Here is a 13,677-nt window from a genome sequence, read left to right on the forward strand (position 1 = left end):
AATCTTGGGCTTCAAAAAGGCTTGTTATGTATTTTCTGCTTCCTGAATACTACAAAATAACCATTATGAGTTGTTCCATACTTTGTGGGACTAACTAAATGTTTTGATCCAAAAGAAAATATTAATACGTATAATATTATATCATAATAATTAAGATATTTTTGTATATGCATGCAGACCTTTGAGACGGCCATCGATGGAGAAGAGTTGGTGTTTCTGTACCAGCTAAAAGAGGGTATCTGCCAGTCCAGCTATGCAGCGAACATTGCAAAACTTGCCGGTGTCCCCACAGAACTGGTTCACAGAGGCATCGAGGTGCAGTACAGTGCATTCCACCCTGATCTTGGTCCTGTCTGAAATGACCAGTTTTAACTGTAAATCTAAGTAATAGTAAAACTGATGGTGAATCTATATAAAACCTTGATGTTCATTTTGGCCCAAACAAAATACATAATCCCCCTTTGTCCTTCCTTGGCTTATTCTCTCCGTATAAAATCTACAGTCATCTATAGTCCTGTTTGTTTCAGCATGGGAGGATCTCTACAATATGATCAGTGCAATCTTTGGGTGACACACAACATGCTCAACAAATCTTTCAATTATAGACAGTGAAAAATGAAACCACAAGGCTTTTACTAGAACTAAGCGCACGACACCTGACCTCAATATGACCTTCTGTACATTGGTTACCCATGACATTAAGAGCTGATTTTACAATTATTTTAACTTACAAACCTCAAAGGTTGTTGCCCCCATCTTAAGGCCCCGTCACACAATAACGTTCTGGTCAACGTTCTCTGAACGTTCTAATCGTTCAATTTCGAGCATTCTAGGGCGAGGTGGACACATCTGGCGTGTGACTAACGACAGAATAGCGTGGGACTGACGCATGACTAGTGTGGGACTGACGCATGAGGAGCGTGTAACAGCGACCAAGTGACGTGTCACTGGCGCGCAACGAACGTGTGCTGACGTGTCACGACGTTGAAATTAGAACTTTATTAACTTCACACACACTGTATCAGCAAACAAACACAACATGGACAAGTTTCTGATTCGTGAAAGTCAGAAAGAGAAGCCTGTATACTTCTTTAAACATAAACGTGATGGCCTCCAGCAACAACGAACCACCATCTCCAAGCATAGCATTTCTCCAATGGGTCCTATTTCAAAGAGGACTACCGTTCATTCGCCTGAGTTCGGGATCCATTTCTCTGCTCAACAGACGAGCTGTCAAATGAAAGAGCAGCTGAAGAGTGACAGTAGACTTAAGCATCTCCCCTCTTTCGTCATTCTGGGTAGCAATGATCAGCTTTGCGACATAGCCTTAAAATGCTCCTCCTTTTCGCGTCGACATATTTGTGCGAGGCAGGCTTTTCAAGACTGACTGCGCTCAAAACTAAATACCGCAACCGCGCACAGATCAAGGATGACCTGAGGATATGTTTGTCAAACATTGCCCCAAGATTTGAGGACCTTTGCAGTGCAAAGCAGGCTCATGTCTCACATTGACAGACCTGTAGGATTTTTTTTGTAAAGATCACAAGAGGCCCATAATAATAACAGTATCCTAATGATAGCAATAATAACACTTATTATTATTATAATAATTATTATACAATAATAATAATTGGTCGATAATCATTCATTATAATAGTAACATAATGATGGTGATCATAATTAATAGCCTACTAATAGGCCTACTATTACTGATATAACAATAATAATAATAATAATAATAATAATAAATAGTTATAATAATTGTCTGTATGGGCCTAACAATAACAATAGCCTAACCTTGACATGTCAGGCCTATCAATAACAATACGCTATCTATCTATCTATATATGGTGGTGTAGTTGAGGGCGGTGGCGGCGGGCCGCGGGCAGCGGGGGGGCCCCAACTACCCCTAACCAGCTTTGGGGGGGCCCAGCTTGCAAAAGTTTGAGAACCCCTGAGCTAGGGTAACGACTGACTAACGATAGCCAAACGCGTGCACCGTTAGTAAAACGTTCCACGAACGTTCTCCAGCATTTACATTAACTTTTGTGCATGTTAAAAAAAAAAAAAATTGGACCAGCTTTCTCCGCCGATCACCGACGATTACAGCTTTCACCAGCTTTCACACAACGATATATATTTATACCAGCGACCATGGACAATTACCAACGTTTCCGCTAACGTCATAGAACGTTGACCAGAACGTTATGGTGTGACGAGGCCTTTACATCAGTGAGCTCCTAACCCTTTATTTAGATTTGCTGGCTACATACCCTAGATTATCTTTGAAATCAAATCTTAAACATTCATATAACATTTTTTTCATAATTTTATATAATAGCCTATATTTTCAAGTTTTTGTTGTTTTTAATAGATCTGTTCAAGCATATTGTGTGTGTAAACGTAACAACGTTATTGTCTTTGTAATTGTTTTTCTTGCATGTTTGCTTTAAATTTATTGCGGTTAAGTTCATTGCTTTTTGGTCTGATGTATTGCTTTGAATGACCTATGGACTACCTACCTTCGTTTGGATTTCTATGGAATTGTATTTGCTCATTTAACTTTTGACTATGTAAAGTACTTTGTTGCCACTGCTCCAAAAGTGCTGTATAAATAAAGTGTATTATTATTGATGTAAGTATTAATGAATAATGTGATGCATTCTAATCTAAATCTCCTTTTTTAATTGTATACACAGGTATCAGAGCTCTACAGAACAGGGAAGACCATCAAACGCATTGACCGGCCTACCAATGATCAGCATAATATCAAGTAAGAGATAAGATCAAAATAAAAGAACAGTCATTTATACCTGCTTGAAACAAGAACAAATGCATTTACCACATTTATTTGCACTCATATCTGTTCTCAGTTAGGCCTACTATTAAACAGAGTTTGCAAAAATATGTGTATTTAAATACTATAATTAAGTAGGATTCTGTTTTGAAGATGTAACAGTATGGTGGAGAAGTTCCTCAGCCTGGACCTAGAAGATCCTTCACTTGACCTACAACGCTATTTTAAGGAGGAGGTCTTGGCCTTCTCTGACGATTAAGGCTGATATTGAAGTTTTTGCCCGAAATTGTCCTTTGAATATTCGATGAGTAGCATTGGAAGTTGATTATGCTAGCTATATCTTTAAATCCCTTATCCTGCATTGGTCATCTAAGTGTGAAGGTGTTGAAATAACCTTTCTGTTGGCATCTCTCAAGGCTACAATTTATTTGCTGTAATGAATTTGGTTCAAGATCATAATATTTTTTTTAATGAAATGACAATAATAGTAACTAACCCTAAGTGATTCTGGTGTTTGTTTCCATATCTAACTTCTTACTGTATTAACATAGGCCAGACTCTTACTGTATTAACATAGGCCAGACTCTTACTGTATTAACATAGGCCAGAGTTATTGTTTGTACTTGTCTTGCATTTGCTTGTATGCTGTAACCGTGTTTGCACCTGAATCTGTGACAACTCCTCTGAATTAGAACACCTTGTAAAGCACATTGAGATGAGTGCAAACCTTCAACATGTGCTTCCTGTAAGTGTCACAAAGCAAATAATCTTCATTACCAGGGACTTTTAGAGAATCAGCTGCCTCTCCGACCTGAATTGACAGCAACAGGATGTGGGATCCGGGCACCTTTTACACTTAAGGGCAGTACAAAGGCTTCCAAGTCCTGTCCGTTGTAATCCACATAATTGACTTTGTTAGACAAACATTCCCAGAATATTCAAGGCCCTGAAACTGTTTAATCTCCATAATTGCGCTGAATGGAAAATCCTGTTTTCCACTTAAGATAATTCAAACAAGAGCCACTGCCTGAAAACTCTTTGAAAGGCATGGTCACAGAATCCACAGCTAACTATATGGAAATGACCTAAAGGGGGGGATATGGTGTTGTCCTTGACCTGACAAAATAACACAACATCTCTATGTTCATGTGACACATATGGTATTCTGCCTTGACCCAGACTTGAGATGGCCAAATTGCACGAAAAGATATGTGTTCCAACATGTTTAATCTAGAAATACATTTTACAAAAGTTACACAATATTTTCAGGAGACGAGATTTACAAAATGCTAAATTCAGCATGTCTACCCTTTCCGCTCCCCTGCCCTAAATACTGTGAGTGTATACACAGAGCGTGTTAAAGGTGTTGCTCACGGACACATGAGGTGGCGATGGCAGCAGGCCCAGTGTCCTCAATGTGGATTTTCTCAATATTCTGTGAGAGCTTGCCCTTAGCGTCAATGGGATTAACCTCTTCCACATGCGTAGATTGTGGCAAATTATTTTCCCTTCCGGAAAATAAATCCAGTACATGACACACATTGTACAGTATTGTGCATAGTTCAAATATTTTGAAAACGAATAAATGTTGGTTAAGATGTTGTCTTTATGATTTGTGTGATTCTGTGAAATAGCTTGTTACGGAGGTGTTAAGTGTGTTAACTTAACTTGGGGAGTGACGCCACTACCTCCAGTTTAATTCTTCTTTCAGTGTCAATCTAATTTAGAGATAATGGTTCAAACTAGGTGACACAAGGTAAATTCTAATTGCTCTATGGGATTCCCCTGTAGTTGGTCAAAGGCATTAGTGGAATCATCTGCTGGGTATAAGATTGAACTTAAAGTCCTGCCATTGTACCATGTACAAGGAGAAACTATGGAAAGTGGCAAAGATGAACCTTCCATCCAATGAATAATAAAATGTGTAACTAATGGGCACCATAGCTCACATCACACAGAGATGCCCAGATTTAGGCAATGCTCTAAAGAGATATGTAGTTTGTCAAATGTACCATCTTACATATTACATCCTGCTCAGTTTTCCATTTCCTATTGTGGATGTGTTCATAAAATTGGATCAAATGCAGCATCTTTTCACCCCCTCAACAGCATCCCTTCTGCCATAGTCACATAGTCAGCGAAAGCATGGCCTCGGTCATGTTCCACTTTTACAGCTATGTAATACAACTCAGGCAATGATCAGTAAAGCCTGAGCTGAGATACAGACGGGCCGCTCTAGGCTGTTACACACAGCTGAATAGCAGTTTCATCTGGTTAGTGATGACAGGTTTGGAAAAGTACATTAAAAAACACCCCTGACTTCATGTTCATGACTCAAGTTTAAGTTAATCTATCTGCAAAATGTCCTTTTGATTATTTGTGTCAAAGTAATGTTTGGACATTGTATTCTAAGAACATGAAGCATTAGTTATTACTGGGCCAAACCCAACACTTATATTGACCTAGTTGTGCCACCCACAAACAAAATATTGTACTTTTGATGTGTTTTACACAGTTTTTTTTCCTGACATTTTTTTACAGGAAATGAGATTGAAATAAGCTTGATAAAGTCATGATAATAATGATGTCTGTGACAGCTTGTTATGTGTATACCTCTCTGTTTTCATTGTGTTGGTGTTGGTGCACAGGGGGGACATATTTTGAAGGGATGTTCATGCCAAAATGCTGTATTCATGTTTACAAAGCTCAATTTAAATGTTTACCTCATAATGTAAAATGACTCCTTTGTCAGTGTCACATTATCACAAGGAAAGCTTGAATGTAAAGTCTTTCAAATATACATGAATCCTAACGTGTCATTTTACATAGAAGATAAGTGTTTGGCAAGTTTCACGCCTTTAATGAAAATCTAAACAGGTTAGTGTTTATCTTTTAATCTGTCACCGCTTTGTGCCTTTCCTGATCAGATTTGGGTCCCTCCTCCGCTCTAAGCTTGGTAACCCCATTAGAGTAAACTATAAAACTATGGCGCGGGACCTGAGGAAAGTACAGGACTAGTTTGCAGCAGAAGCAAACACAAGAGCCATTCGTTCACTAGCTCATTGGACAAAAACAACAGCAAGATGAACGGGTTTGAGGGAGACAACTACTACATCCCCATGTCCAATCGGACTGGGCTGGTGAGGAGTCCTTTTGAATACGAACAGTACTACCTGGGGGATCCCTGGCAGTACAAGCTCCTGGCTTGCTACATGTTCTTCCTTATCTGCACTGGCTTTCCTATCAATGGCATGACACTTTTTGTCACAGCTATGAACAAGAAACTCCGGCAACCTCTAAACTATATTCTGGTAAACCTCGCTGCTGCTGGTATGATCATGGTATGCTTCGGTTTCACTATCACCATCACTTCAGCTGTCAATGGTTACTTCTTCTTTGGCCCCACTGGCTGTGCTGTCGAGGGCTTCATGGCAACACTAGGAGGTAAGTGATCTTAAAGTGAATTGTGTTTTTATGGTTCTTTGATGTGGTTAAATGGCAGTAAATTAATACATCTCTTTGACAGACATTAAATACACTGAACATTAAATACAAAATGAAACTGGTTCACCAAATCAATTATACATATTTAATCTTCAAACTGAATTCAATTTGTTAATAAGACCATTCAGTACATTTTGACTTATCACTTCTTTTTTCTTCTGCAATTAGGTGAAGTAGCTCTGTGGTCACTGGTGGTTCTTGCTGTCGAGAGATACATTGTGGTGTGCAAGCCAATGGGAAGTTTCAAATTCTCTGCCACTCATGCCTCGGCTGGAATCGCTTTCACCTGGGTCATGGCGATGGCCTGTGCCGCCCCCCCACTGGTTGGCTGGTCAAGGTACAGTAGTAATGACACTAAAAATAACTTTACATTCTGAAAAGATTTTTGACAAAAATACTTTTACATCAGTCTTTTATCATGTTTGAATTAATATATGAAGATGTGCTGGCTATTTAAAAAAAAAAATGATGTGAAATATATGAGTGAAATTAGTGTATTCAACATCCTCATTTTCAGTTTGATTATTGACTACCTACAGTACATACAGTATAGTAGCACCTTACTCTATATGATGGCACTCACATTTCATATGCCTGCTTCCTATGCCTGCTCTACCCCACTCATACAGGTACATCCCTGAGGGCCTGCAGTGCTCCTGTGGACCAGACTACTACACCCTGAGCCCCAAGTTCAACAACGAGTCATACGTCATCTACATGTTCGTGGTCCACTTCTTCCTCCCCGTCGTGATCATCTTCTTCACATATGGCAGTCTAGTGTTGACAGTCAAGGCGGTATGTCATTTTATTTATGAATTTTCAGCTGTATCTCACAGATATCTACAAATTGTGGACAGTAGAAAAATGTAGCATAGGGTGTTCTTCCTCTCACACCTGCACTGTCTTCTCCATGTTCAGGCGGCTGCAGCCCAGCAGGAATCAGCTTCTACCCAGAAGGCCGAGAGGGAGGTAACCCGTATGTGCGTCCTGATGGTGATCGGTTTCCTGGTGGCTTGGACGCCCTATGCCTCCATGGCAGCCTATATCTTCTTCAATAAGGGTGTTGCTTTCACTGCCCAGTCCATGGCTATCCCTGCATTCTTCTCCAAGAGCTCAGCACTATTCAACCCAGTGATCTACGTACTTTTGAACAAGCAGGTCAGTATTGCACCCTAAATTTGCCTTCATTTCTCCACATATTACAACCAGCGTTTGGAAATCAGTAACTGTGGACTGTCCTTTTTTTATTTTGTGTTCCTCTTAATGAATCATTTTGCATAATTTCTCTTTAAATGTCCAATCCTAATTCTGATTTCTCTGTTTGTCCAGTTCCGTAACTGCATGCTCTCTACAATCTTTGGCAAAGCAATGGAGGATGAGACCTCCGTCTCTGCCAGCAAGACAGAAGTATCCAGCGTGGGCCCCGCTTAAATCCTCTCGCTCTTCTTACCTCTTCCTCCGTCTTTGTCTTTGCATGGGTGATTCAGTGGACACTGTCCATTTAATGTCTTCCTGTGCAACTCTGTTCTTTTATTCCATTTCTGTGTCTGAGTTTCCTGTGGCCAGAGTATCAGTCCTGTGTCTTTGAGGTCATCTGATCTTTCATGTTTGTCTCTCTGCACAGAGATGTGGCTGTTTTGATCAACCAGGCAAAGATTTGGTTATTGAGACGCTTGTAAATATTTTGTATATAAGCCTGCATTTCAGAAAAGAAAAAAAAAAAAAAAACAACAACTAGTACATATGATTAATAAAAAATGCATTTCAAAAGCAAACTTGCATTTAAATCTTTTTTTGTCAAGATTTTCTGAGATTTCTGAGGGGTTTGTTTGCAAGGTAGGGACTTTACGAGAGGAAGTGTTGATTTACATTTACATTTACATTTAGTCATTTAGCAGACGCTTTTATCCAAAGCGACTTACAATGTATACACATTTTACATTTACACTGATGGCACACTGCACATCAGGAGCAATTAGGGGTTCAGTGTCTTGCTCAAGGACACTTCGACAGGGCTTCGATTTGAGCAAGAAGATGGTTCAGATGGGGCACACTGAGACCCCATGCAGACGGACTCTAGTTTGCCTGAACCCGGGTTCAGTTTTCACACCTATTTCACACCTACCCACTTTTTACATCGCGTGCACATGAACCCAGTGAATCCGATTGACTCAGCTGTATTACATCCCCCACGCCTGTTGGTGGCGCTTTGGTGCTACAGACAACTGAAGAAAACGGAGAAGAAGACAGGAGCACGCTATCAAAATAACATATGACAGTAGTTGAGCTCCAACTAGCAACGTTTAGCTTAGCCGCATAGCCTACATTTAATCTGCACAGTAACACATTATGGTGGTTTATAAAATCAGTGGTAAGAGCAGACTGTAGGTTAAGCGAAAAATAATCATATTTGTTATTGATAATAAAGAGTTTAGAACAGTGCAACAAAGCAATGTGCAACATGACATGTCTGAGTTGTTTAAATGCCTGTGCTTTATGGAGATGCTGAGCTTGAGCAGGAGAGACCACAATGCAAGTGCTGTGGATCCTGAATGTTTCATGGTTTACAATTGCTTCCAATTTCATGGTTTTATTACTAACAACAAATGTAGGCTATTGTTGAGGGCTTTGTCCTTCACGTACTGTAGGCTACCTCTGAAGTAACGTTAACGCTAGCTAGTAGCTATCGCTATCGTTGTCTGACAGGACTAAAGCTAACGTAACATTCATCTGTTTTGAAACTTCCGTCTATAATAAAAAATCTTTTCACGTCAGATTTGCTCATATAGGCTATTGCTGACACTTTTAAAAACTGTTTTTTGAAAAATGGTCTGATGCAAATAGATTAAACAGTGATAGTTTAAAGTGTGGCTTGTTAATGTCATCCCTTTCCTAACAACAGATAGATAGATACATTTGTATTAATCCCGTTAGGGAAATTCACGTGGAAAAGGAGCAAGGTAATAGGAAGAATATATTTTTTTAAACTGGAGAGCTGTTATAACTGGCTGCCAAACTCACTGCGCCATGGCAAACTATTCAGTTATTAAATAATGCCGGTTGTGTCCGTTGTTCTGGCTGGTCTAATGATGCGATCACGTGGGGCAATCGGATTAGGTATGCGGATAGCGTGCAGACGAACACCAACAGCAATCGGATTCGGAGGTTACTCACTTTGGACCCCCGATTCGAGGGAGTGCGGATACAGTGTGCGGATACAGTGCGTTCGTCTGCACGATAGGGCTATCTGTACTCGGGGTTCACCGGGTCCAGACAAACTAGAGTCCGTCTGCACGGGGTGTGAGTGTGGAGAGGAGCAGGTATCCGACCATCATGATTATGGGGACACAGTGGGAGGAACCAGCTTTCTTGGGCTTAGAAATGATGAGTTCAATAGGCCAGTGGCTTCTAGTGTAAGTATTGTGAAGGGTTAAAGGGGCTTTTTCAAGGAAAGGAAAATCAGTGAGAAAATGGAACATTTCTTAAATAATACCTCTTAAACCTTCCGTCATAATTCAATACAGAAGCATAGAATTCAAAACGTACTATAACTCGATAAAGATTCAACACAATCATGTATCCGCTGATTGGAAGCGTGCCAATTGATGGGCAGTTCCCCTTGCTACTTTCATCCGTCTGTCAGCCCCACACCGTGACCACGGCAACACACTAGCACAGCCCACACCGTGACCACGGCAACACACTAGCACAGCCCACACCGTGACCACGGCAACACACTAGCACAGCCCACACCGTGACTACGGCAACACACTAGCACAGCCCACACCGTGACCACGGCAACACACTAGCACAGCCCACACCGTGACCACGGCAACACACTAGCACAGCCCACACCGTGACCACAGCAACACACTAGCACACTGGATATGCATATGGAGTTCAAAGGTCAGGTCAGTAGTCATACTGCCAAGGAGGAACAAGGGCTTAGGGCAGGCAGAATACAATTCAAAATCCAAAAGGGCAAAAAGGCAACAGAGCATGAACACAAGGACAGGATTTGGACAATCAGAGCGAGAAACCAAAAACATCCCCTTTCAGGAAAGCAAACAAGAAATGACTTGATGCAAGGCATAGACCTACTACAACGTGAGCACAAAAGCTTGACTTTGATAGATGAATTTGACTTGAATATACAGATGAGAAAAATCTCATGGGACCATGGTTTAAATACTGTCAAGATAATCCAGCCAAGAGTAAAACTTCAAGCATGGTTTAAATGAGGAGGAGGGTGGCAGCAGGTGTGGCAGCCAGGAGCACTGGCCATAGGTAGAGCCACCTGTCAGTCAGCCAGGAGCACTGGCCATAGGTAGAGCCACCTGTCAGTCAGACAGGAGCACTGGCCATAGGTAGAGCCACCTGTCAGTCAGCCAGGAGCACTGGCCATAGGTAGAGCCACCTGTCAGTCAGCCAGGAGCACTGGCCATAGGTAGAGCCACCTGTCAGTCAGACAGGAGCACTGGCCATAGGTAGAGCCACCTGTCAGTCAGCCAGGAGCACTGGCCATAGGTAGAGCCGCCTGTCAGTCAGCCAGGAGCACTGGCCATAGGTAGAGCCACCTGTCAGTCAGCCAGGAGCACTGGCCATAGGTAGAGCCACCTGTCAGTCAGCCAGGAGCAATGGCCATAGGTAAAGCCACCTGTCAGTCAGCCAGGAGCACTGGCCATAGGTAAAGCCACCTGTCAGTCAACCAGGGAACCAGGAAACACAGAGTGGACAAACAGGGAACATGAAAAACACAACCCAACAGCTCTCAGCTGTACATTTCCATATCAGTCAAACATGAATTAAAAACCAAAACATTGCAATTGCACTTGTTCATTCAGAAGTATTAATAAGGATAATACATCACATATATAGTATTTTTCAAAGTTCTCAAAGACACTTAAAATAAAGATATAACGAAAAAAAAAAGTGTGGGGGGGGGGGGGGGGTGGGTGTGGTTAAGGGTTTTGAGGGCCTTTTTAAATGATGACAGTAGTGTAAAGCGATGAAAAGGAGGAAAACCCTGACACTAATTCACTGTAATCAATAAAAAGCTAAAAGGTCTGAGCCAGTTTCATTATACCATATACAGTTTGAAGCGTCTTTGAGAACTTTGAAAAGCGCTATATGAATGTGATATATATTTTACATACATTATTATTCATTCAACATCATTTATAATTTCATTTCATAACACAGTAGTCTATCAAAATAAATGAATAATTTTAACATAAGTGGAGTGGCATGATTAACCAGAATTTGAGTTGTATTTTTCATCCACTTTTTAGTAACTTTAAAATTGGCCATTTATACCCAACTTTTGGGTAGTATACATAAACCAACATGCTGGGTCAAATCCGTAACCAGACACCCAATGCTGGGCTGGACTCAAATCTTGGATCGGTGCTTGGTGCAGTGATTGGAGCATGAGACCATTAGTAAGGGATGGTATAGTGTGGGATTAGAGTAAGGGATTGTATAGTCTGGCGGTCATTATCGAAAAATAAATCCCGACGGGATGAACAGGCCCCGACCAGTCTTGAAGGGATTGGTGTAAACCATGCTAGCTAGCTTTAACTTCAGATGGCTAGGCTAGGCTAGGCTAGGCTAGGCTCCCTCAGGGAGGCGCTACAGGGTGCTCCGTTCCCGGACCAGCAGGTTCAGGAACAGCTTCATCCCTGCGGCTGTCACTCTACTGAACTCTGCACCACGGGGATAGCCCCCCACCCCCACACACATCTCCCCCAGTGACTGTACTTCCCTCCTCCACCCTGGCTTGACTGCCACACCCTCCTCCAGCCACTGAACATTTGCACCAGAATGTTTTTTTACCACTTATTACTGTATTAATCGTACTTATACCATACAATACCTCTTAAATATAATATTACTAATACCTCTTTCACTTCATCTCACTTACTACCACCACTAATACTTACACCTGCACTTTACATATACTTATCATACCTACACTTCTAACTTCAATTGCTGCTATTCTTGTCCCAATTACTGTTCATATTGCATATCTATTTCTTACTGTACATATCTATTTATTCACTTATTACACTTTACATATGCACATACTCTGCACTTTTTGCTATATTGCACTTCTGGTTGGATGCTAAACTGCATTTCGTTGCCTCAGTACTTGTACTCTGTGCAATGACAATAAAGTTGAATCTAATCTAAAACAGTAAGCTGGCTTGTGAACATTTGAAGTAACCTGCTGCTTACTCTGACACGAAAATGTTAAATTGCATTTAGTAAAATGGACACATAGGCTGCATTAGGCACAAAGACAGTTTAAGTAGAGTATCAGACCCATTTCCACTCAGTTATGAAACCAAAAGAGGTCTCTGGGTCACTTTCTGATCTCTCTCTCTCCCTTCTACCAATAGACATATGAGCATAGACGCTTAATTGGCCTCTGGTTCAGGTGTCAAGGGTGACTTCCATTGATTTCCAATCACAAACGTTATAGTCTCTGACTGGATATCAGTGGACACATTAGCTGCATGAGGGTGTACAATTCCCCATAGCAAGATCTGTGTATGCTTTGTTAGCTCAAGAGACCTAGATGGGATCTCGTTATTTCAATTATGTATGAATTTAATCACCGATATTTCTTCTAAAATTCCTTAGGAGAAACAGTTAGGCACTTTATTGTAGAAATAAAAATACTACCCCTTTTTTTGGTGATGTCCATATTATCCGTTTTCCTCAAATAGTTATTGCAATATGGCACGGCAAATTGTTAACATGAGAATCTGCAAAAAGTTTCACAAAGCAGAGCTACGAAGCTGAACACTGTTAGGGCTGGCACACAATATGGTGTATTATAAGCAGAGTAGAAATGCATAATAGTTTGGTGGGAATGGGCAGCTGTGAGCAGAGGGTCTTTGCAAGTGGATCAGGTGGAAAACTGCAGCAGCAACAGCAGCGCACAGTGGAGAGGAGGAGCTAGAGCAAGAGGAAGAGGGGAAGAACAGAGACCGTAAGTGGCCAGGGTTAAGCCAGAGACAGGTTAGTACACTGAATATCAGTCACACACAAGAAACATTTTCACATGCATATATTCTATTTGATTCATTCTCTAACAAAAAAAATAAAATCATTATTTTCCACCTCTTAAGTAGCGGTGACCAAATCATTTCATCAACCCTTAAATATAAAACAACTTTCATGGCAATCAGTTGGGAAAGAAATGTCTACGTTAGAGGGCTCTTTGGGGTTCCCTTACCCTGGATCGCCTGAGGCATGCCGTAGTATGATGAGATTTACGTATGTTTAGATATGTAATAATAATAATAATAATAATAATAATAAAACTTTATTTATATAGCACCTTTCAGCTCAAAGTGCTTTACAGCAAA

General features: G+C 40.9%; 2 protein-coding genes across 4 annotated transcripts in view; both read left to right on the forward strand.

Annotated features, from left to right (window-relative positions):
- msh5 (mutS homolog 5) overlaps nucleotides 1–4,364 on the forward strand; it is a 42,005-nt gene extending 37,641 nt beyond the window's left edge. For all 3 annotated transcript variants that reach the window (XM_031576877.2, XM_031576876.2, XM_031576875.2), the window contains exons 23-25: nucleotides 178–315; nucleotides 2,700–2,773; nucleotides 2,951–4,364. In XM_031576877.2, the coding sequence (XP_031432737.1) occupies nucleotides 178–315; nucleotides 2,700–2,773; nucleotides 2,951–3,056 (318 nt within the window). In that variant the 3' untranslated portion in view covers nucleotides 3,057–4,364. The remainder of the gene's footprint in view (nucleotides 1–177; nucleotides 316–2,699; nucleotides 2,774–2,950) is intronic.
- Nucleotides 4,365–5,795: 1,431 nt separating this feature from the next.
- Nucleotides 5,796–8,069, forward strand: LOC105890432 (green-sensitive opsin-3). The gene is made up of 5 exons (XM_012816458.3): nucleotides 5,796–6,241; nucleotides 6,470–6,638; nucleotides 6,931–7,096; nucleotides 7,220–7,459; nucleotides 7,631–8,069. Exons 1-5 carry the CDS (start codon nucleotides 5,881–5,883, stop codon nucleotides 7,730–7,732), a joined length of 1,038 nt encoding a protein of 345 aa, XP_012671912.1. The 5' UTR covers nucleotides 5,796–5,880; the 3' UTR covers nucleotides 7,733–8,069.
- The last annotated feature ends 5,608 nt before the right edge of the window (nucleotides 8,070–13,677 follow it).

This window comes from Clupea harengus, chromosome 11, assembly GCF_900700415.2.
Source record: "Clupea harengus chromosome 11, Ch_v2.0.2, whole genome shotgun sequence".
NCBI lineage: Eukaryota > Metazoa > Chordata > Actinopteri > Clupeiformes > Clupeidae > Clupea > Clupea harengus.